Source organism: Hyperolius riggenbachi, chromosome 2 (genome assembly GCF_040937935.1).
Source record: "Hyperolius riggenbachi isolate aHypRig1 chromosome 2, aHypRig1.pri, whole genome shotgun sequence".
Classification (NCBI taxonomy): Eukaryota; Metazoa; Chordata; class Amphibia; order Anura; family Hyperoliidae; genus Hyperolius; species Hyperolius riggenbachi.
The window spans coordinates 459312564-459335066 of NC_090647.1; the positions used below are offsets into that span (position 1 = coordinate 459312564).

The 22503-nt window shown below is 45.0% G+C and overlaps 1 protein-coding gene across 1 annotated transcript in view; it reads left to right on the top strand.

Annotated features, from left to right (window-relative positions):
* The window catches only part of NUFIP2 (nuclear FMR1 interacting protein 2), an 81440-nt gene extending 59489 nt beyond the window's left edge, over positions 1-21951 (top strand). Inside the window, exons 3-4 of the mRNA XM_068270104.1 lie at positions 13882-13914; positions 17113-21951. Coding sequence (XP_068126205.1) covers positions 13882-13914; positions 17113-17165 — 86 coding nt within the window. The 3' untranslated portion in view covers positions 17166-21951. The remainder of the gene's footprint in view (positions 1-13881; positions 13915-17112) is intronic.
* Positions 21952-22503: the final 552 nt, after the last annotated feature.

Below are 22503 nucleotides of genomic sequence, written 5' to 3' on the forward strand. Positions count from 1 at the left end.
GGCCAGATCGTTATGTCTGGGCCGGGTTCTCGCATACGGGTTATAAATGTATACTTCTATTAAACACAGGGTAGCGAGTTCAGGAGAATAGGTACGATTGTGTATGTTCAGCAACAGGTCATAACCGCTAAACGATTTTTAAACGTTTAATAACACAAATGCATTACATACAGTTATATACACCTATTAACATATAAAACACAGAGCTTAAAAATAAAAGGAATAAAACAGAAAGTTCTTACTTAGTTAGCTGAGCAGTCCATTTGAATCATGAAGAAAATAGTCCAGTTTAAACGTAGGCATTCAGCTTAAAAGTCCTTTGTACACAACATGCGCCCGGTTCTTCCGTGAGCACATGTCTGGACTTCCCTAGTCGATGTAAATTGAAGAACTGGGTGGAGTTCCTTGCAAACGCTTTTTACTGACCAGAGTTTTGGGGCGGTCACTACCTGGAAAGTAGGTGTGTTGGAGGCAGGGTTACCTCCTGGCAAGTCAGGTTACCACCCACAGACTTGGAGCAAGGAATGTACCAATTATTAATAATTTGTGTAATTCCGCCCCAGATGGGTGCATCGCAGATCCGAGACCATATTCATAAGCAGCATGCGACTCTGTATTAAATGAGACTATACACGCCTAGTCTAACGAATTTGCTCTACGCATGCCGGATAAAGCGGTTTCTCAATTGATTCCTGATAGCTAGAGAAGGATAATTCATGTGAATTATAGACCTGTTTCCTAGGTATCAGGAAATGTAATTTTGGTCTTGCTGTGACAAACCTATTTTGAATTATTAATAAGTTAACGTTCCCTTTGTGAGAAGCTATACGCTTGGAGGGAAATTTTGAATCTCAACCAGTTTGAGCTGGTTTTCCTTTTGGGGAAAGATGAGCTATGTACCAAATGCTGCTCCCCAGGTGGTCTGGCTACTTGTGAAATTCTTTCCTGACACAGGATGTGGGGGAGGTTACTGTACTCAGTAAGAGAGAGGGAAATTGACATCTATTGTGCATTTACCCAAGACTGACAGGAACTGTGCACGACCATGCGAAAGTCGATGGCGCTTACGCGCACGACTTTCGTAATATTCGTCACATCTCTCCCCTACCAGACGGACGCACAGAGTGGGTCTGCATGACCCGCTCTACGTGCCGCGTAGCTACTGAACGGGTTCTCCGCAGCGCGACAGACCGTCGGCATTCTGGTGCCGACTCCCCGCCTTATGCTGGATTGTGAAGTCATACTGCTGCAGGGACAGACTCCAACGCATGAGTTTGCCATTGGTTCCAGCAGCACGATTCAGCCAGGTAAGGGGGTTGTGATCCGTGATGATCGTGAAAGAGCGACCGTACAGGTACGATTGTAGTTTATGTAGGGCCCATACAATCGCCAAGCACTCTTTCTCAGTGGTTGAATACGCTACCTCTCGGGGAAGCAGCTTCCTGCTCAGGTAGAGGATAGGGTGTTCCCCGCCCTTCTCGTCTACCTGGCTGAGAACTGCCCCGAGTCCGTAGTCAGAGGCGTCGGTTTGCACCAGGAACCGACGTCTGAAGTCCGGGGCTTGAAGCACAGGAGCGCTGACTAGCGCCTGCTTCAAGGCCTGGAAAGCGGCCTCACACTCCGGGGTCCAACGGACTACCTTGGGGTGCTTTTTACTAGTGGCATCGGTCAGGGGCTTGGCCAGGGTACTATAGGCTGGGACAAACTTCCTATAGTAGCCTGCTGTGCCTAGAAAGGCCTGGACCTGCTTCTTGGTGATAGGCCGAGGCCATGCTAGGATGGCGTCAACCTTCCCAATGTCAGGTCTCAGGGTGTTGCCTCCCACCCGGTGTCCTAAATACTGTACCTCTGTCATGCCAACTTGGCACTTACTGGGTTTAACTGTCAAATTGGCAGAGGACAGCCTCTCTAGAACCTGCGACAAGTGATTGAGATGTTCATCCCAGGTGGTACTGAACACGGCAATATCGTCCAGGTAGGCTACGGCAAAGTCTTGCATCCCTGCCAGCAGGTCGTTTACAGCCCGCTGAAACGTGGCAGGCGCATTTTTCATGCCAAACGGCATCACCGTGAACTCGAAGAGGCCGAATGGCGTGACAAATGCAGATTTTTCCCGCGCGTCGGGTGCAAGAGGAATTTGCCAATACCCCCGGCTCAGGTCCATGATCGTTAGATAGCTCGCAGCAGCCAGCTTATCCAACAATTCATCGATGCGAGGCATGGGGTAGGCGTCAGTGGTGGTGATGGCGTTCAGCCTTCGGTAATCCACGCAGAACCGAGTTGTCTTGTCCTTTTTGGGGACGAGGACAACTGGGGCAGCCCATGCACTGCAGGATTTCTGAATCACCCCTAACTCTAACATCTCCTCTATCTCTCTCTTCATATCTGCCTGTACCTCAGGAGAGATGCGATAGGCAGATTGCCGGAGGGGCGGATGGGCTCCTGTGTCTACTCTGTGAACAGCGAGATTGGTTCGCCCGGGGGTACTGGTGAACGTCTGGCCATGCCTTCCTAACACCTCTTGCAGCTGCGCTTTCTGTGAAGGGGTGAGTTGGGGGTTGACATTGACCCCACCTTCGAACCCCCGTGTGTCGGCCAGTAAATCTAAAAGGGGATCTGTCTCTCCTGGTTCCAGCTGGCTACACACTGGCAAAGCATACTGCGTTCTGTCTCTGTGGGCCTTCAACATGTTCACGTGGAAGCTTTTTTGCCTTCTACCTCCCATGTTCACTAGATAGGTAACAGGGGTCACCCGCTTCACTACAGTGTACGGTCCCTCCCAGGCGGCGTGCAGCTTATTATGCTTTACCGGGAGTAACGCATACACTTTGTCATTTACCTCATATGCTCGGTCTCTGGCATTGCGGTCATACCACATTTTTTGATTGGCCTGTGCCCGGGCCATGTTTTCCGTTACCACCTCCATGAGTGATTCCATTTTGTCCCTGAATTTAAGGACATAATCAATCACGGACGAGTCGGTGGGGTCACCTTTTCCTTCCCACGTCTCCCGGATCAGCTTCAAGGGACCTCTGACATTCCTTCCGTACAGGAGTTCAAAGGGTGAGAACCCGGTGGACTCCTGTGGCACCTCTCGGTACGCAAATAACAGGTGAGGCAAATATCGCTCCCAGTCCCCCCCTTGCGACTCGACGAACGTTGAAAGCATCTGCTTCAGCGTCCCGTTGAATCGCTCGCAGAGGCCGTTGGTCTGCGGATGGTAGGGGCTGGAGACGATGTGCGTCATTTGGATTTTTGTACAGAGAGCCCCCATAAGGTCAGACATGAATTGTGGTCCCTGGTCTGAGAGCATCTCAGCAGGGAAGCCTACTCGTGAAAAAATGCCAAGTAGTGCATCTGCCACTTTGTCTGCCCTTAGGGAGGAGAGTGCGGCAGCCTCTGGATAGCGGGTGGCATAATCCACCACCGTCAAGATGTATTTTTTCCCAGAGCTGCTTGGAATGGGCAGGGGTCCTATTATGTCAACTGCCACCCTCTGGAAGGGTTCACCAATGACTGGCAGCGGACAAAGAGGAGCCCTGCAGGTTCTTCCCTTCTTAACCTTCTGGCACACCGCACATGACCGGCAATAATTAGTCACATCGGACCGAACTCCAGGCCAGTAGAAATGCCGTTGAATGCGGTCAAATGTTTTGTGGATCCCTAAGTGTCCTGCCAGGGGAATGTCATGTGCAGCTTTCAGCACATGCCCTCGGTAGGCCCTTGGTACCACAAGCCACTTGGCATCCAGGCCTGTCTCCTCTGTGGTGGGCTGTATCGGTTCACTATACAGCTTCCCACCTTCCCAGTACACTTTAAAACTGGCACCGTCTGCGAGTGGCTCAGAGGCCTGCCTTCTGAGCGACTCCAGACTGGGATCGTCCCTCAGTGCCTGAACAAAACCGTTAGTCTCAGCCAGCTGGCCTGTGGTATAGGTGGCCAGCTGTTGAGGGGTGCTATCCCTGGGGTTGGAGCAAGGAGGGGGGGCTGCAGCGCCTCCTGCTTGCTCCGAGCTCAGGCGCTTAGCAGTGCTGCTGCGAGTCACTGCTAACACAGGTATAACATCATCACCATCATTGTCATCATTTACATTAGTTACACATATATTGAGAGCATCATTGTCAAGTTCTGTAGTAGAAAAGCCAGGATTGGATGGCTGTACACTCAAACCCAGTACCTCTGTAGAAGGTACTACCACATCCCCTCCCCTCTCCCGTTCAGTCCCAAGGGTGCACAGTACCTGAGGGTTGGCAGGGGTTTCCTGTTGGCTGGCGGCAGGCTCATAATACGACACTAACCTGCCCAGGTCAGTTCCCAGCAACACGGGAACAGGGATATTATCCCAGATGCCGACTACTTTCTCTTGGGGGCCTACACCCCAATCAATCTCCACACGAGCCTGGGCAATGTGGGAAAGGGTGCCCCCCACTCCTGTGAGGGTGAGGTGCTTATCAGGGATAATGTCCTTTTCCGCAACAAGGTGGGAACGAATCAAGGTGATGTCGGCGCCGGTATCTCGGAGGCCAGTGACAATCTGGTCGTTCACCCGTACAAGCTGATGGTTATCGGAGCTGCGATGGGTGCCCTCCTGGCCGACAACCAGAGCCGATGGGGAGGAAAAGGGGTTGCTAGGCAGCCTCTGACTGGGCCCTGGCGCTGTCATCTTTGCCTTTGGACAGGCGGACTTGAGGTGTCCTCGATCCCCACACTGGTAGCACTTGGGAACATAGGTCGCATCTGACGAATGAGCAGCAGGTGTAGCCCCCGGCCTCTGTGGCTGTGGGACCCGGTTCCCACGGTTCGCAGGGGGAGGAGAGCTGGGTTGCATAGGTCTCCCCCCTCTCCAGCTCGGGACTGGAGGTTTGCGGCTGTCCGGCACACGGGTGGCCACAAAAGTGTCTGCAAGTTCTGCGGCAGCTTTGGCGGATTCAGGCTTCCGCTCCAAGACAAACTGCCGAACATCTGGAGTGCAGCAGTTCAGCAACTGCTCCTGTACGATGAGGTCCTCCAGACCTTGGTGAGAGTCTTTTTTGAGGCCCCGCGACCACTGCCTGAACACAGTCAGCAGGCGACTCTCCAGGTCGGTGTAAGAGTCAGTGTGGCCTTTCTGCAGGGAGCGAAACTTTTTGCGATAGACCTCTGGGGTCAGCTGGTATTTGGCGATAATTGCAGCTTTTATCGCCTCATAGTCATTGTCTTTCTCAGCGGGTAAGTCCACAAACGCCTCAAGCGCTTTGTCCCGCAAGTTGGGTGTCAGATATCTCGCCCACTGCTCCTGGGGCAGATGATGCTGACGACAAGTCTTTTCAAAGGAGTGTAAATAAGTGTCCGGGTCGGTTCCCTTCTCCATTTCTGGGAATTTAAACTTTGGAGTCCCAAACGGGCCTGCTGTGGGCCGGGGTTCCGGAGCACTTTGCGAGGGATTTTGGCCTTGCGCTCGCAGGTTGGCCATTTCAAGGTCATGTCTGCGTGCGGCTGCTCTCTCCTCTCTTTCCGCTTCTCTCTCAGCAAGCCACCGGCGCTCTGCCCGTTCCGCTTCTCGCTCTGAGGCTTCCATTTCCGCCTGGCGCTGGCGTTCTGCACGGTCAGCATTTTCTCTGACAATCTGCATGTACAGCTCAGGATTTGTCTCCAACAGCCTTTGTAATCCAGGTTGCATTCCAGCATCAGGAACACAGAACAGGTTGGCATGGGCGGGCTCCTGCCGGCCACCATGCTCCTCAGCAGTTACAGCGACCGGTTCAGACGCGGTACCGTTTTCCTCTGGGTCGGGAAGTGGGTTGCTTTGCTCCAACCGCTCACTTTCCTCTGCCCCAGTTACAGCACCGTCTGAACCAGGAGTGTGCTCTCCCAGCATCTGCTCCGGCTGGGTATTCAGTCGCAACAAGTCCTCGATCAATTGCGATTTCTTTTTTCTATAAGTCACAATGCCTTTTTCCTCACACAAGTTTACTAGGTCTGCCACTGACATTTTCTTGTATCTTGCTGCAGCCATTTTTGCCAAATAAAAGATAGGATAGCAAAAGAGATTGGGGGGGGAACTCTGTGCTACACGTTTAGTCTATATAAATGGTAATGCACCGGTTATCGACCACAGATTTTTGATCTGTTCTGGCAGGTTAATCAAATAACGTTGCCGTTGATGTTCTGAACATACACAAATCCCAAAAAGCTGCCAACCAAATGTCACAGACCGCGAGCCGGTCTGCGGGTGGGGTAAATCGATCAGCGTCAGAAATCCTCTTACACGGTCATTTGTTCATCACGAAGGGTAACCCGCATTCGCAATTTGATGAACTGACTCGCGAAGGGAGCGTTCTGATACCAACCGAATCACTCCACACACATATACAATTCAAAGATCTGCCACCAAGCGAGTTACACAGCCCGCTACTGTAATTTTACTAGGACTTCGAGAACACTTTAGTAACCCCTAGCAGTATACAAGAATCTGGGCCAGATCGTTATGTCTGGGCCGGGTTCTCGCATACGGGTTATAAATGTATACTTCTATTAAACACAGGGTAGCGAGTTCAGGAGAATAGGTACGATTGTGTATGTTCAGCAACAGGTCATAACCGCTAAACGATTTTTAAACGTTTAATAACACAAATGCATTACATACAGTTATATACACCTATTAACATATAAAACACAGAGCTTAAAAATAAAAGGAATAAAACAGAAAGTTCTTACTTAGTTAGCTGAGCAGTCCATTTGAATCATGAAGAAAATAGTCCAGTTTAAACGTAGGCATTCAGCTTAAAAGTCCTTTGTACACAACATGCGCCCGGTTCTTCCGTGAGCACATGTCTGGACTTCCCTAGTCGATGTAAATTGAAGAACTGGGTGGAGTTCCTTGCAAACGCTTTTTACTGACCAGAGTTTTGGGGCGGTCACTACCTGGAAAGTAGGTGTGTTGGAGGCAGGGTTACCTCCTGGCAAGTCAGGTTACCACCCACAGACTTGGAGCAAGGAATGTACCAATTATTAATAATTTGTGTAATTCCGCCCCAGATGGGTGCATCGCAGATCCGAGACCATATTCATAAGCAGCATGCGACTCTGTATTAAATGAGACTATACACGCCTAGTCTAACGAATTTGCTCTACGCATGCCGGATAAAGCGGTTTCTCAATTGATTCCTGATAGCTAGAGAAGGATAATTCATGTGAATTATAGACCTGTTTCCTAGGTATCAGGAAATGTAATTTTGGTCTTGCTGTGACAAACCTATTTTGAATTATTAATAAGTTAACGTTCCCTTTGTGAGAAGCTATACGCTTGGAGGGAAATTTTGAATCTCAACCAGTTTGAGCTGGTTTTCCTTTTGGGGAAAGATGAGCTATGTACCAAATGCTGCTCCCCAGGTGGTCTGGCTACTTGTGAAATTCTTTCCTGACACAGGATGTGGGGGAGGTTACTGTACTCAGTAAGAGAGAGGGAAATTGACATCTATTGTGCATTTACCCAAGACTGACAGGAACTGTGCACGACCATGCGAAAGTCGATGGCGCTTACGCGCACGACTTTCGTAATATTCGTCACACAAGGCCCATAAGATTCCCGTGGAATTGTGGGTAAAAGGCAGTCCTTTGAACACCACGTAGCAACATTCCGAATAGGGCTTAACACCTGGACCAGGATTCTGGAAGTGGCTTTGGACAATCCCACAATTTTGCCAGCTACGGCTTGATAGGAGCCTTTTCTGAAAAGAATGTAGTGCAGCTAGCAATTTAGTTAACCCTGGCACTGCCTGTGTTCTCTTACAAGATGATTCAAGAGAAATGCTGATGTCCTCCTATAGCAAATTAATCCATTCTCTTGCAAACTGATATGGTTCTAGACCTTATTCTTGCCCTTCTGCGCCTTTGATTCACTCTCAGCTGATACATAACCACTTCAAATGGCTCCATCTTCTCTGTCGGCAATGATCTGACAAGAATAACGACAGAGCAGTGAAGGAGATAACTAATCCTAAATTTTACGCTAAACCACGCCCACTTTTATTTTCATGAATTGCACTTTCTTCCGTTTTATCACATCATTACCGAATGATTACCAAATGCTCGCCAACAGCTGTAGATAACTTTGATGAATCCTGAAATCAACTTATCAAGTTGAACGCACTCCCCCAGGACTGCGTATCGCCAATTGGCATGAAGTTCTAGGGGCGTGGTTTGCAGGGAATGCACGGGCACGCACATCTGCTCAGTCATTAGTCTCCCATCGGCGATCGCCGCTCAGAGACTGTTAGTCGGTAAAACCACCGTCTATTTACACTGTACATTGCTGCGATCTATGGCAGCGCTGTACTGGGGACAGCCATGTCACTCGGCTGTCCCCAGGGAAGGCACAAGAGCGATTGGCTCTCATAGGCTGATGCCTATGTCAGTCGTTCGCTGTCATTGGCTGAGAGAGGGAGGGTCTGAATTAAAAAAAACAAAAACATCCCAGCAGTGATTTGAGACCACCAACAGAAAACTCTGTGCTGAGTTGTATGGCCCTGCAGCAAGCCCTTAAAGCTGCAGTGGCCTGAATGGTAAAAAAAAAATAGCGTGGTCACTAGGGGGGTGTAAGCCTTCAGTCTTCAAGTGGTTAAAATAGGCTCTGGTCTGTAGGTGGCCTAACGGAACACGTTGAGGAGAGGGCAGGGTAGGACAACTGTTTCAGTTCACACAATCCTGAAGTCTTTGTTGTCGTGTCTGCAGCTGAAGCCGTGGTGTGCTATTCTTTGAATGCCAATGCAATTTGCAATCCTCAACTCCAGACTGTTCTGCAGTGAACAAAACATAGATCGATGTGAATATACCCATAGTATTGCAGTCTAATTTCTGTCTGCTGTCTGGTCTGGAAAAAATAGAGGACAGTGAACCAATGGGGAATGTTACACAAAGTCTAAATATAGCCCACACAAACATTCCCTTCATTAGGTTTCTTAATTAATCCAAAGTGAATATTCCAATCAAGAGTTTCAGTAGGGTTAAAATTGGCAACAGACCACCTACCATAAACTTTCAGATGTACTTTAGATGAGGTAAATGATTGATCCGTGACTGTTAGCAGTTGTTTACCTTACTATCCCCATAGACTGCACAGTATTCCATCAGATATCAGCAGACACGCTGTAGAATCTTAACGTGTAATCTATGAAAAAAGGGGATTGAATATACCCATCAAGGATAACTATTACAAGTACACACACAAAAGTTGCATAGTTATTTGTCAGTTATTTAGCAACCAGAACACGCGTGCACTACATAATGTGTAGGGATCTCTAGGGTATTATTATAGCCATTGTAAGATGAGTACTGTAGAAGAAAAACCAGGAGCCTCAAAACCATACTGGTGTCATAGATTCTAAATGTATGTACGTTAACCTCCTCTGCAGTAACCCCTGAGCTACAGTGGGGGCGAAAAACTGCAGCTCAGAGCGGTAACCCCGACCTGCACTCGGGGTAGCCGCCGGAGCGCAGCGGGCGTTTTAGCTCCCTTCCCGGAGATCGTGACGTCAGCCGCCATTCTTCTTCCACTCCTCCGAGGCTCTGCTTCCCCTTGGTGAAATTGCAGTCTGTCATGACAGCCAGCAATCTCCCTTTAGGGTTGCAGCGCCACCTGTAGGATGGAGGGAAAACTGCAGCGCTGGAGCCCAGGGAGGTGAGTGATTGCTGGGGCTACTGCAGATCTCTCTAGCGGCATGATTTTTATTTATTTTTTTCCCAGGTTTTAGGGTCTGAAAGCATGCAAAAAAATGCACCGCTTTTAGACCCCAAAGTCCGGAAAGAATCATACTGTCAAGGGGGTTAAAGTGGCTTAAATGGTCAGTGAAGGGACCACCACTGAAAGAGTGACAGCACCATGCGCCGACCTCCTTTGGTCACTGTGAAACTATTGATCTGGAGTTGCAGAAGCCCTGACAGCGGGTCACAGTACGGGCAATAACATGGTTGTGAAAAGGAGGCCAAGATTGCTGAAGGAGGATTTCCACTAGGACCGCTGTTAAAACAGCGCTTGAGATTTGGGTGCAGTTACTTGTGCTCAGCAAGTAACTTGCGCGCTGTCAAAATACGGTGCTCAAATCACTTTTAAAACGCTGTAGTTCGTCCGCCAGCAAGGAGTAGGGTAAGCCGTATATTGGCTTTATCCTGCACCAAAATCTCCCGCCGGCATATTCCTAGGTATGCTTCCTCTAGGAATCCCAAATTAAACAGATGAAACACTACTGGTTTTGTGCCTTAATGAATGGGAATGAAACTTGTGCTGCACAGAAATGCAACGTGCAGGGCATTTGTGTGTTGGCGAGAATCAGGTTGTGCCAGTGGAAACGTGCTGTGGTTCACATTTTAACATGGAGTTCCTTAAAGGAATCGTCAGGCAAAAAAAAAAAAAGTTTCACTTACCTGGGGCTTCTACCAGCCCCATGCAACCATCCTGTGCCCTCGTAGTCACTCACTGCTGCTCCAGTCCCCCTATGCCAGCTATTTTCATTTTTGCCGACCTTGGGGTCAGCGGGCCGCATTGCGTACATTTTTACGCATTCCTCCTGGTGCAGGAACATTAATGCATACATTTTTACGTGTTAGTGGTGCAATGCGTAAATTTTTACACGTTGCAGCACTAACTCGTAAAAATGTATGCGTTCATGTTCCTGCACCAGCGGGAATGCGTAAAAATGTAAGGTCGGCAAAAACTGAACTCTATAAAAAAAACTGAACTCTATAAATCAACAGTGTTTAGAGTAAAGGTAGCCATACACTGGTCGATTTGCCATCAGATTCGACCAACAGATAGATCCCTCTCTGATCGAATCTGATCAGAGAGGGATCGTATGGCTACCTTTACTGCAAACAGATTGTGAACCGATTTCAGCCTGAAACCGTTCACAATCTGTTGTGGTGGTGCTGCCGCCGCCGCTCCCCCCCAAGCCCCCCCCCCCCCCCCCCCGGCATACATTCATTACCTGCTCCGCCGGCGCGACTCCAGTCCCCTGGTCACCGCTGCTCTGTCTGCGCTCTGGTCTCCAGGTCCCCCGGTCACCGCTGCTCTGTCTGCGCTCTGGTCTCCAGGTCCGGCATGCCTCACTTCTTCTAGCCCGACAGGAAGTTTAAACAGTAGAGGGCGCTCTACTGTTTAAACTTCCTGCCGGGCTAGAAGAAGTGAGGCATGCCGGACCTGGAGACCAGAGCGCAGACAGAGCAGCGGTGACCGGGGGACTGGAGTCGCGCCGGCGCGGAGCAGGTAATGTATGCGGGCTCTATTGCGTCGGTCGTCGGGCACTCGAACCCCGCTAGCGACGCGCTCCCTACCCGCGGGCGATCGACTGTAATTTTCCGCACGGAGCGATCGACGGGATCGGACGAAATGGATCGAAATTCGGCGTGCTGCGGGAACGATTGGCAGCAGATTCGATCCCAGTGATCGAATCTGCTGTCGAAACGGCGGCAAATCGGGCCAGTGTATGGCCAGCTTAATGGGTGATGTTAAGTACAGCAATCCCTGGATTGGTTGTTGCGGGTCATTGCACTGGCCTTGTAGTGACCTTGAGGCTGCTATATTTATTTGCTTAAAGTGGATTTGAGATACACTTTTACTCATTGCATAATTGTTACTTTGATATAATTTATAGGCCATGCCTCAAGCCAAATTTTTTGTTTTGTTTTAATACTTTTTGTTTTTGTTTTGTTTTAATACTCTAGTGCCCTATAAATTAAACAAGCCTTGCCCACAGCTTCTCCAGTGCCTTGGCATTCTCAGATTCATGTAGCAAGGGCTTGTGGGAGCTCAGTCTGGGCAGGAGGAGGAGGAGGTGTTACTAGCCAGAAATTTCAGAGAGAGAGGGGAGTGAAGTTTACGCAGGCTGAGGGCTGGAGATGCAGAGCAGCTTGCCTGTGTGTAATGATCACAGAACATGGCCGCTCTCATTATATCACAAGAAGAAATAATCATATTCTGTTGAAGCTGTTTGCAGCTAGATTTGCAGTGTAAACTATCTAAACTTTAGATAAGATATACAGACAAGTTACTTGTTATGCTGGGCATACACGGGTCGATCCAGCGGCCGATTAGCCGCCGGATCGACCCCTACCGTGTCCCCACTCGTCCGCGCGGATCGATTCCCGCTCTTCCCCCGCCGGCGCTTCTTATCACCTGCTCGATTCGCCGCTATTGTCCGCCTGCGGCGATCGTACACGTCGGATATTATCAATCGGGCCATCAGGCTCGATTGATAATCCTCCCCTCGACGCCGTGTATGCCCAGCATTATAGTTATTTCCTTTAAAGCGGATGCGAGATAAAAAACTAACAGGCAAAAAGCAAAAAAAAAAAAAAAAAACTTGCCCGTGCTTCCTCCAGCCTCTGGAAGCTTGTGTCCTTCACCACAGCCCTGCCTCAGCAGGTTGCCCGGGATCCCCTCTGCAGCCGCTGCCGACCCGGCGAGATTGGCGGCTACTGCGCAAGCACGTAGCAGAGCTCCCCATCACCAGGAGCATTGCGCAGAACGCTCCTGGTGTCGAGAACGCACACGGCCTGGCGCAGTAGCTGCAACCTCGTGGTCTCTGCAACTGCTGCAAAGGGGACCCTGGGCAGCCTGCTGAGAGCAGAGCTGTGGCAAGGGACATATAACCTAACGGGCTGGAGGAAGCCCCAGGCAAGTAATGCAGTTTTTACAATACTTCTGGTTGGTGAATTCATCTTTGAGCTCAGCAGGTTATTTTTTTGGAACAAATGTAGTCAGCCCTCCGTTAGTACAACTGCATGCTTGTTCTCTTTTGTGGTTCGAACCTTTAAAAGCAACCTGAGATGAGACATATGGAGGCTGTCATATTTTTATTTTTTTTAAACCATACCAGTTGCCTGGCAGTCCTGCTGATCTTTCTGTCTACAGTAGTTTATGAATCACACACCTGAACTGTACCGACTCCAAAGCCCTGCCTGAAACAAGCTTGTATCTAATCTTGTCAGTAAAATGTGATCTGCATGCTTGTTATGGGTCTGTGACTAAATGTATTAGAGGCAGCAGATCAGCAGGACAGCCAGGCAATGTGCATTGTTTTAAAAGGAAATTAATATGGCAGCCTCCATGTGTCTCTCACCTTGGGATCCCTTTAAATATCAAAGTGTAACAGCAGTAGAATTTTACAAAATGATCAAAGGTTACAGTCGCCATACTCCTCTCACTACAGGGTCACTTTAAAGGAGAACTGTAGAGAGAGGTGTATGGAGGCAGCCATATTTATTTCCTTTTAAACAATACCAGTTGCCTGGCTATCCTGCTAATCCTCTGCCTCTAACACTTTCAGCCATAGGCCCTGAACAAGCATGCAGCAGATCAGGTGTTTCTGACAATTTTGACAGATATGACAAGATTAGCTGCATGCTTGTTTCTGGTGTGATTCAGACACTTCTTCAGCCAAATAGTCCAGCAGGGCTGCCAGGCAGCTGGTATTGCTTAAAAGGAAATAAATATGGCAGCCACCATATACCTCTCACTACAGTTCTCCTTTAAGTCTTTAATGTTGCTGGGTAATGGACATTCCTTGTTCTGCACTCTATACATTGATTCCATGTGTGAAATGCAGGCTTTACATGCACAAAGTTTATGTATCTGTCTTGAGTCACTGTGGCTCTGCCCTGTGTCCATTACAAGCATTTAACTGTTACTTATGTAAAAGCAAAATCTATCACGGATCTTTTATGAGGCATGCTTGCTTGTAAATATGGATGCTCAGATTAATATGATTACTTTAATTTTTGCCACATTTCTCTAGGGGCCAGTACAAAAAAAGAAAGTCGTCGGAAAGAATGTCCATCCTGTTTAAGGATTTCTTCTCTCCTAATTCGTTTTATGACCTTTGTCTCTTTTCTTTCCCTTTTTTTCAGAAATGGAATCTATTTTGAACTTGCAAAAACAAGGTAAGTACTTCATGAAAGATCAAATATTATTCTGCACCAAAGTGTCTTGCTATCCTTTTGTGTTAAACCCCATCTACACTATACAATTTTTTTATGCAAATCGATTCAATCAGACAAGTCCGATCGGGATTCGCTTCAATTTGCCATTGTTTTGCAATGGCAAATCGAATCCCGATCGGACATGTCAGATTGAATCGAATCGGACAAAAAATTGTATGGTGTAGATGTGGCTTTAGAGAAGAACTTAAACCCAGTATTGAGCTGCATACCAGCCAGCAGCCAATATTGCCTTTCCCCCACAAGAGCTTTTACCTTTTCTCGAATAGTGCATAGTGTATGGCTAATGCTGTGGTCTTCTTTTCTGTCGTGTTTTGTTGCTGAAGTGACGTGGTTGCGGCGTTAACAGCTGGTTGTTTGTATCTTGAATGCTAGTAAACTGGGAACTACCTGTACAGTACCTTCTACTTGGCACAGAGCTAAGTATTCATGCCTGTATAAAGAGAACCTGAGATGATGAATAAACAAAATTCATACGTTCCTGGCGTTTCCTCCAGTCCCCTTCAACCTGATCTGTCCCTCGCCACCGTCCTCTGCCACCTGCATCCATAGTTATGGCTCCTGGTAACTTCGGTAGTTGGGGCTTACTGCGGTTGCGCAGCATGACGGGGGAGCGCGCGCAGCCGCACTGCACCAACTGGCCGTAACTGAGGATCCAAGAGGCGAAAAAGGATGGCGAGCTATCAGGCCGAAGGGGGCTGGTGGAAGCCCCAGGTATGTATGAATTTTTTTTCATCTCAGGTACGCTATAAATGTACATACAGACATTAAAGTTTTGGAAGCTGAAGTAATTGCTCTTGATCATACTTCCTGTCAGTTTGAAGTCTGTCAAAACGGGTGACAAGCATCCCCTCCTTCCCCAGCTATTGCCTTGTCTTTAGTTACTATTAGAAGCCTGCTCATTTGCTCCCCTTACCCTCTGTGTGACTGTACATGAAGCTCAGCCAAGTTGAACACGGGTAAGACTTCACTGTTGGCTGGAAAAATTAGAACAAACACTTTTCTGTACAGGGATTTTTGCCAGCATAATGAGACAAAGCATCAGTTAATGGACACTGCTCATTCGTGCAACACCAGTCATCCCTTCTCCATGAAATGGAGCTTGTTGAGTAGTGTATCTGTACAGCGCTGGTTCCTCAAAATGTCACCACAATGATTGTTAGGGCCACATTTATAGTATGTGTGTATGATGCAGAGGTCTCTGCAGTGAGCATTGACAGCTCATTCACTCGTATAACAGGTCAGACTACACAGGAGTCAGTGGGCCAGATTTATTAAAGCAGTACTGAGTTTTTTTTTCTTCTAAAACTGCTCTAACCAGTAGAGGAACTGTTCTGCATGATAGTAAGAAACTTCTCAAATCTTGCGTAATAACCGCAGTTTAGCGTGGATTTCCAGAGCTGCATTACAGTTAAGAAAATTGCAAATCCATCCCTGAACTGCTGCAGATTAAGAAGTGCTTCATAGCAGTTCTCCAGATAGTGTAGCAGTGCAGGCTAGGTGTGATTTGTGAAGGGCTCTTCCCCCCCCCCCCCCTCAGAGCCTGCTGACAGCAGATGTGTTGGTTACCTCAGCAATATCCATTTCCCTCACACACTGCACTGTCTGAGACACCTTCCTAACTCCTATTCCTAATAGTTTAAGAAGGAATCTGCACTATTTAGTGATTTCTTAGGATGTCTGATACAGTTCTGCACAAATTTCTAAAAACCTAATAATATTTTGTCTCAGACAGTCTTGAAAAATGTCCCCCATTTTCTAAAGGTAGATCAATAGTTGGTCTATTCTTTTCATTGAACACATGTATGCTTGATTTTAGTAAAGGTGGCCACACACATCTGATGTGTGCCACACACCAGGAACAGATTTCCAATAGATTTCAGAATTAAATCTATTGGAAATCTATTGAAAATCGATCTAAATGCATTATTCTACCATTAGATCCAATGCTACTCTATGGGCCATCGATCTGCTGCCAGCAGCAGATTGACCTATATTTTCCATCCTGTCAGATAGATCAGATCAATTGAAATCAATTGCAAATTGATTGATTGGCTGATTTGAAAAAATCAATTTCTATAAAATCGTTTGATCGATGGCTGAAATCGACCAGTGTATGGGCCCCTTAAGACTGGACTTCAGCTTGGAAAATGAACAGATTTATAACGATCGATGCAGCAAATGGATTATATTTTTGATCACACTTGAAATCAGATTTGAATATACGAGACAGGCAAAAAGGGCTCTAGAGGTGTGGGTGCACCATTATGTGAATTACGGGTATAACGGCACACAGATAGTAAATTGGGCGCCGTCTAAAGATGGAACCCAAATTACAATAAAAGCCGTGTCAGCAATACTGGAAGCTGAATTATATATTTCCCCAGTGTCTATGGTGGCCTGGAGGGGGAATAGTAGTCAACACCGCTTGGAGTTTTTCAGGAGTAATGAGCTGTTTTAGGCTTTGCCCTGTGCCCAAATTTGCCAGTGCCTTAATTCCTGTACTGAGCAATATGTTGGCGCTAAACTGAATTAAGAAGTGAGGGAAGTTCTCTCAAATGGAAAGGCGGATGTGCCATCCTAAACAGGCTTTAGGAATGAGTGACAATTCCGCAACTGCAACACAAATGGCAAGAAAAAAAATTCTTGCTGGAAATAAACTACTTCATTTTTGGGTTTTTTTAATCTCCAATCTGAAGTGTAAAGATTTCCTCTTTCTGTAACAAAGGTCACCAACCCCCGGTCTGCAGCCTGGTGCTAGTCATGAGCCCTTTTGAGCTAGTCGGTGGGTCTGGCCTCTCTTCTTTATTTCAGCAGAGCATCATGCAGCAGAAGGTCAGCAGGTGGCGCTGTCCTCTTTCATCCTCTGCATGGCCCTGATGTTGACAAGCTTTGGGAGCTGCAAAATTATTTTGCAGCACAGTTGATGCTGTAATGAGAACAGTGCCACCTGCTGACATTCTGCTGCACACTGCTCTGCAGAAAGAAAATGGAAAAGAGGCCAGACCCACGGAGCAGTGGTATAGCTGACCTTACCTAGGGACACATCTCGATATCTAACCTGGGAGGGGGCTACATAACAGAGGAGTTGTTACATTTATGTAAAAAGTTATAGTACTTTTTTTTTCTTTTCTTTTGCAGATCCCAATAGGATAATCACTTATAATGAAGCCATGGACCACCCTGATCTCTGAGACTACTGCCTTGGCATTGCTGGCTTTTTTCCTAAGTCATTTCATCACTGCATGAGAGAGACACTATCCGGCTGTCATGCCCCATCTGAAATTTTTGCGCATACCGGCAAGGGAGAGAAATAGAAAAAAAAACCTAAGCAGAATCAAGACATTGGATATATATAATTATATAAATAAATATATATACAAAAGAACATATATATTTTGTTTAGATAACTATGTATACAAAATTCTATATATATATAAATATATAGTTATTTAAACAAATTAAAAGTAGCAATGTTATTAAAATATTAAAAATAAAACCTTTGATCCAATCAGGAAGCAAAGCATCTTTTCCCAGTGGAAGAAGAAAATTTTATTTAATCACTGGTACACTTTTTTTTTTTCATATGTTTATTCATACGTTATATATATAATTTTTTTTTCATCATGAAGACTGAAGTGAAGAAAGCAGGTTCAGCTATGGCCTAGCTGGTTGCTGGTGCAGATGTCCATTAAGAAGAGGAGGGGAAAATGTTAAGCTTGTCTACTTAATTTGCCAACAATTGAGGAGAGCACATCTCTGTGAGGGAAATTCTGACAGCCACAGTCTTATTCTTCACTTTCTGTGCATCTTTGTGTTACTGGCTTCTACATAAGACACTTATCCCTGCTAAAACAAAAATGGAAAAAGGAAAAAAAAATGACCACATTTTTAGGTTTGAAAATAACAGTTTATATATAATTTTTTTTAACTGCTTTTTTTTTTTTTTTTTTTTCTTCTGGGACTTAAAATAGAACGACTATATATATTAAAAAAACAAGCTGTCTTAAACACAGTTTTTTCACTATTTTTTTGGAACTGGAGACGCACTTTTTGAATTCTGGAAAAACATTCGGACAAGCAGGTTTCTTAAGTTTGACCGTTGGAATTTGTCCCATTCTGTTGATGACTAGTAAAAAAAATGCTTTAAAAGTAATGAACAAAAAGCAAAAAAAGGAAAAAAAACAAAACAAGTAGATCTAAGAAAAAAAAATAGCAAAACGCAAAAGAAAATAATCTATTTAGGCATTTAATATATTTAAAAGATATATAAAGAGTAAAATCTGTTCCCTGTTTGATGTCATTGTATGAAAGGGGAGCAAGTTGAGTGAGACAGCTCTGGACTTAGGCTGCTTTGTCCCACTGTGTGTTGTTAATTCCTACCTTTTTGGTTTAGTTTTTCTGCTTTAACCCATAAATGGGCGTAATGGAATATCAACCAATCACAGATGAATATCAAGTTGCAAACCTTGTGGCTTCAACAGGAAGTTTTTTCTTTTCTTACCATGTAACTGTATGCTTCTATTGTCTTGGAATTGTTATTTTTATAATTGATACGGCAGTACCCCTCTACATGAGGGGCAATACTGGAAGCAGGACTTTAGCAATAAAGGTATTGACCCTTTCTTATAGAGTGGCCTGCAAAGCGTTGGTTACTAGACTAGGTTTAGCGGCATAGGTGCAGGTTTGGCAAGATTCTTCTCATGTGCCACCTATGTGGTCATTCTGCTTTCCAACTGTTGCTTTGTCTTCAAGCAATGTCCTTCCCACTTGTTTGTTAACTTGACCAGCCTTGCAGAGAGCCCTGGGATTGCACAGAGCTGGGCTTCTATGCAAGCAATAGTTGTGAGTGCCTCTGCACATGCATTGAATGGTGCTATATACATAGAAAATATTGTCATGTTGCGGGCCCCTCCAACATTTGAAGGGTTAATCTCTTGGTTGCAAGAAGTCCCTGAAACACCACTGATAGGGATAATTGAGTGTACTAATTTGCTACTGCATCGGCCACGTTTAGGTGTAACACCACTTTTTTGACAAGTTAAGTCAAATGAAAAGAAAAATCAGCAGTTGTACACTGTATCCCTTACCTGTTTTGGTCCTCACATTCTTGTGACGTTTGTACAGGCTATGAAGTATGCATTTTGCCAAATAGGAAATGCTCACTCTGAAGAAATGGGTAGTAGCCATGTTTGTTACTGCAGTGTGCAAGTAAAGTCGTTTGTAATGGGAGATATTTAGCTCTCCTGCACTCCAGCCCAACTCTGCCTTTATCATATGGAGTCTGATTGGCTATGACAAGTAATACTGTTAGCTTAGTAAGGGAACAACTGGAGAACAAACCAGGGCTGTGGAGTTGTTACAAAAATCATCCAACTCCTCAATGTATGATTCCTCCAACTCAGCATCCTCTAATTTGCATATTGCAATCTTGTTGATTGAAAGTGTGTAACATGAGCTTATGACCTTTAAAGAGATACTGAAGTGTAAAAAGAATAATTTAATGAATTGGTTGTGTAGTACAGATGATTACTAGAACATTAATAGCAAAGAAAATATTCTCATATTTTTATTTTCAGGTATATAGTGTTTTTTATAACATTGCATCATTCTCTAATATTTGCAGTTCACACACTACTCAGCATTCTAAAGGATTTTACTGAGCCGACAAGTGAACTATTAAACCCTTCTCTGAAGAGGAAAAGGAAATACGACTGACAGTTGAGATAACAAGCTTCAGAAGACAGAGCTCTCTGCGACTTTGAAGTCGTGGAGCTCAATGGCTCTTTTGCATAGATAACTGGAGTTTCTTAACTTCCTTTACTGGAAACCATATTAGACTTATGTCTCTGCTCCTAATGTTTTTTTTCTTAGCTGTACTACACATACAAATCGTATCATATTTTTTTTTCCGCTTCAGTGTCTCTGTAAAGCTATATTAAGATGGCATCTCCTTTTGAGAACAAAACAGAGTTCTTGCGCAGGAAGCTGACACTCTACCCTGTCAACCTTTCCAGCGCGTCAAAAGGCCAGGGCCATTCTCTGCAATGGGACAGAGCTATGCACCAACTGATACAGGCTTCTAGGATTCTTCCTCTACTACACCATTCATCACGCACAATCTGTAACAGGTTTATGGGTGATGGACAACATTCAATATGCACAAGATTCACAACAGCTCTGCATATGTAGAGTATAGTACTACTGTGTAACTTAATTTGTAGTCATCCATCCCAAAATTAATAACGCATCAAATTAAATGATTTCATGATTAAAGGGAGTACACATATTTTCCTTTTGATTACAGTTTAAATTTATTAGGAGTCTTAGTTGGTGCATTTTTTTTTTTTAATGACTCCAGGTATCCAAAAATTGCTCCGACTCCATGACTTGTACTCAAACTCAACAGCCCTGAAACAAACTGCCCCCACCAACCCCCCACACACCTTATAAAGGAATTTGTTTTTTCTGAATTTTGCATAAATCTATAAGGGCTTAATTAAAAGCCACCAAACATGAACACTTTGCAAAAAGATCTGTTTGCTGTTCATCAACCAATAAAAAGCAAGTGTTATAGGAAAAAGGGCTTTATTATTAGCCACCAGACATGGAGACTATGATTTTTAACATCAAACCTGTAGAGTGAATCACTGAAATAAAAAAATATATATTTTTGGGTGGGGGTTTAGAAGTGTTAACCAGCCAAACTGGACGGAAAAATGTATATTTTGCTAAGAATATTTTTTTTTATAGGAGTATGTGTGTATGTATGACATATATACATACAGATGGATGCATACATATATGTTCATTTTTTGTAAGCGTACCTTTGTGTACCTTTCAGTTTGTCTAGTAGCATTTTGTCATCCCCCCCCAAAAAATGATTTGATGTTTCAGTAAACAGGTAAAATGTTACAAAGTCAAATGTTTGGTGGTTTTGAGTCCCTTTTAGTACACTTATTTTTGCCACGCAACAGTAGTGAGAATTTAATTTTTTTTTTTTTTGTGCTTGCCAATCAAACCAGTAGTTTTTTCTTGAAATAAACCGTTTCATTTGGCATATCTTTATTTTCCTTTATTAGCAGTTGTTTATGCTTGTCTCTGTGGTAAGAAACATACACCGCAGACTCTGTGTGTCAAGTTGTTCTATTCCCTGTAACATGATGGCTGCCTGATTGCTGTATTTTAGCCTTTCAGTCCCAAAGGAAAGAAACCTTAAGCATTTCCTTTTCAGTCCATTACTGCCTTGGAATGGGTACTGCATGGCGGAAACCTTAAAGCAAACGTGAAGCAAAATTTAAAGAAAAAAATCAGATACTTACGGAGATGGAAGGTTCTGGATCTCATAGAGCCTTACCTGTCCCCTTTCGGGGTCCTCATTCCAGTCCTGTCCCTGGTTTAAATTTGGCGCCTCCAGGAGCCCTCAAAGGCTTAGGAAACAGTTGCGTCGCTGAGTGCTTCTAAGATGGACAGCTCCATGTTCGTACTGCGCATGTGCTCATGCATGCGCAGTATAGAGCCACCAATTTTTGCAAGCACTCTAGGACGCCAGTACTTCCAAAGCCTTTTAAGGATCCCCAATGGCGTATTCCGCAGGTTGCAATTGGAGTGATGGCGCTGGAGCAAGGGGACTGAGCCAAGGTCCAGGAAGGCTCTATAGGAGCCTTCCCTCTCCGTTGGCGAGTATCAAACTTCTATTTCTTTGCTTTAGTATCACTTTAACATTAAAATGCTCTTTTTCATCTTAAAGTAAAATGTAAACACTTGTTTTTAGAGCACAAATACTATTTCACACCCTGTATAGAGACAATGAAGCAAAGAATACAAATGACAAAATATTGCACCTTATCTGTCTGTATGAGATTGAGAGCCATTTGAAAAGTTTTACAGTAGTTGCATTTTAAATAATGATCAGGTTTCACAGCAGCAAGTGGCTGTCTTGTCATTGAAAACATTTCATTACAAATGTTGCTTGCTTAATTGAGCTCCAGTGTTTTTTATTTTGGAAATGTAGGTTAATGCATATCTCCAAATTCTAGTTTTGAATTATTTATTTTACCGCAGGAAATGGGCACATAATTCTTAGTGTTTGATAACAGTACTGTAACTGTGCCTTGTTTCCCTCAGTATCTTTTAGCAAGTTTACTAATTTTTTTTTCTTCTCTTATACCAGAAATAATTTTTGCAGCAATTCTAAAGTAGGGTGATAAACCTAAGCGTTCATTCACCACACAAATATGGAATATTTTTGGTTGCCTATATGTGTAATTATTATTCCCTTTTTATTCAAACCCCCCTCCCCTTTCCTTTGTCCTTGAACTAGGACATTTTTAGTGCTCAAATACACAGTGCCTGTAAATGGCGACAAATGTTTATCAATGTTTCTTATTTGGCAATATTCTAGAGCTAGTTCTAGCTCTGCCATATGAAACAGTGACCCTTTTATTTGTCTTGTCTGCAACATAGTCTATATATTTATGGTCTCATACAAACTCATAAGTCAGATATAAAAAAATTGGGAAAACTTTTTTT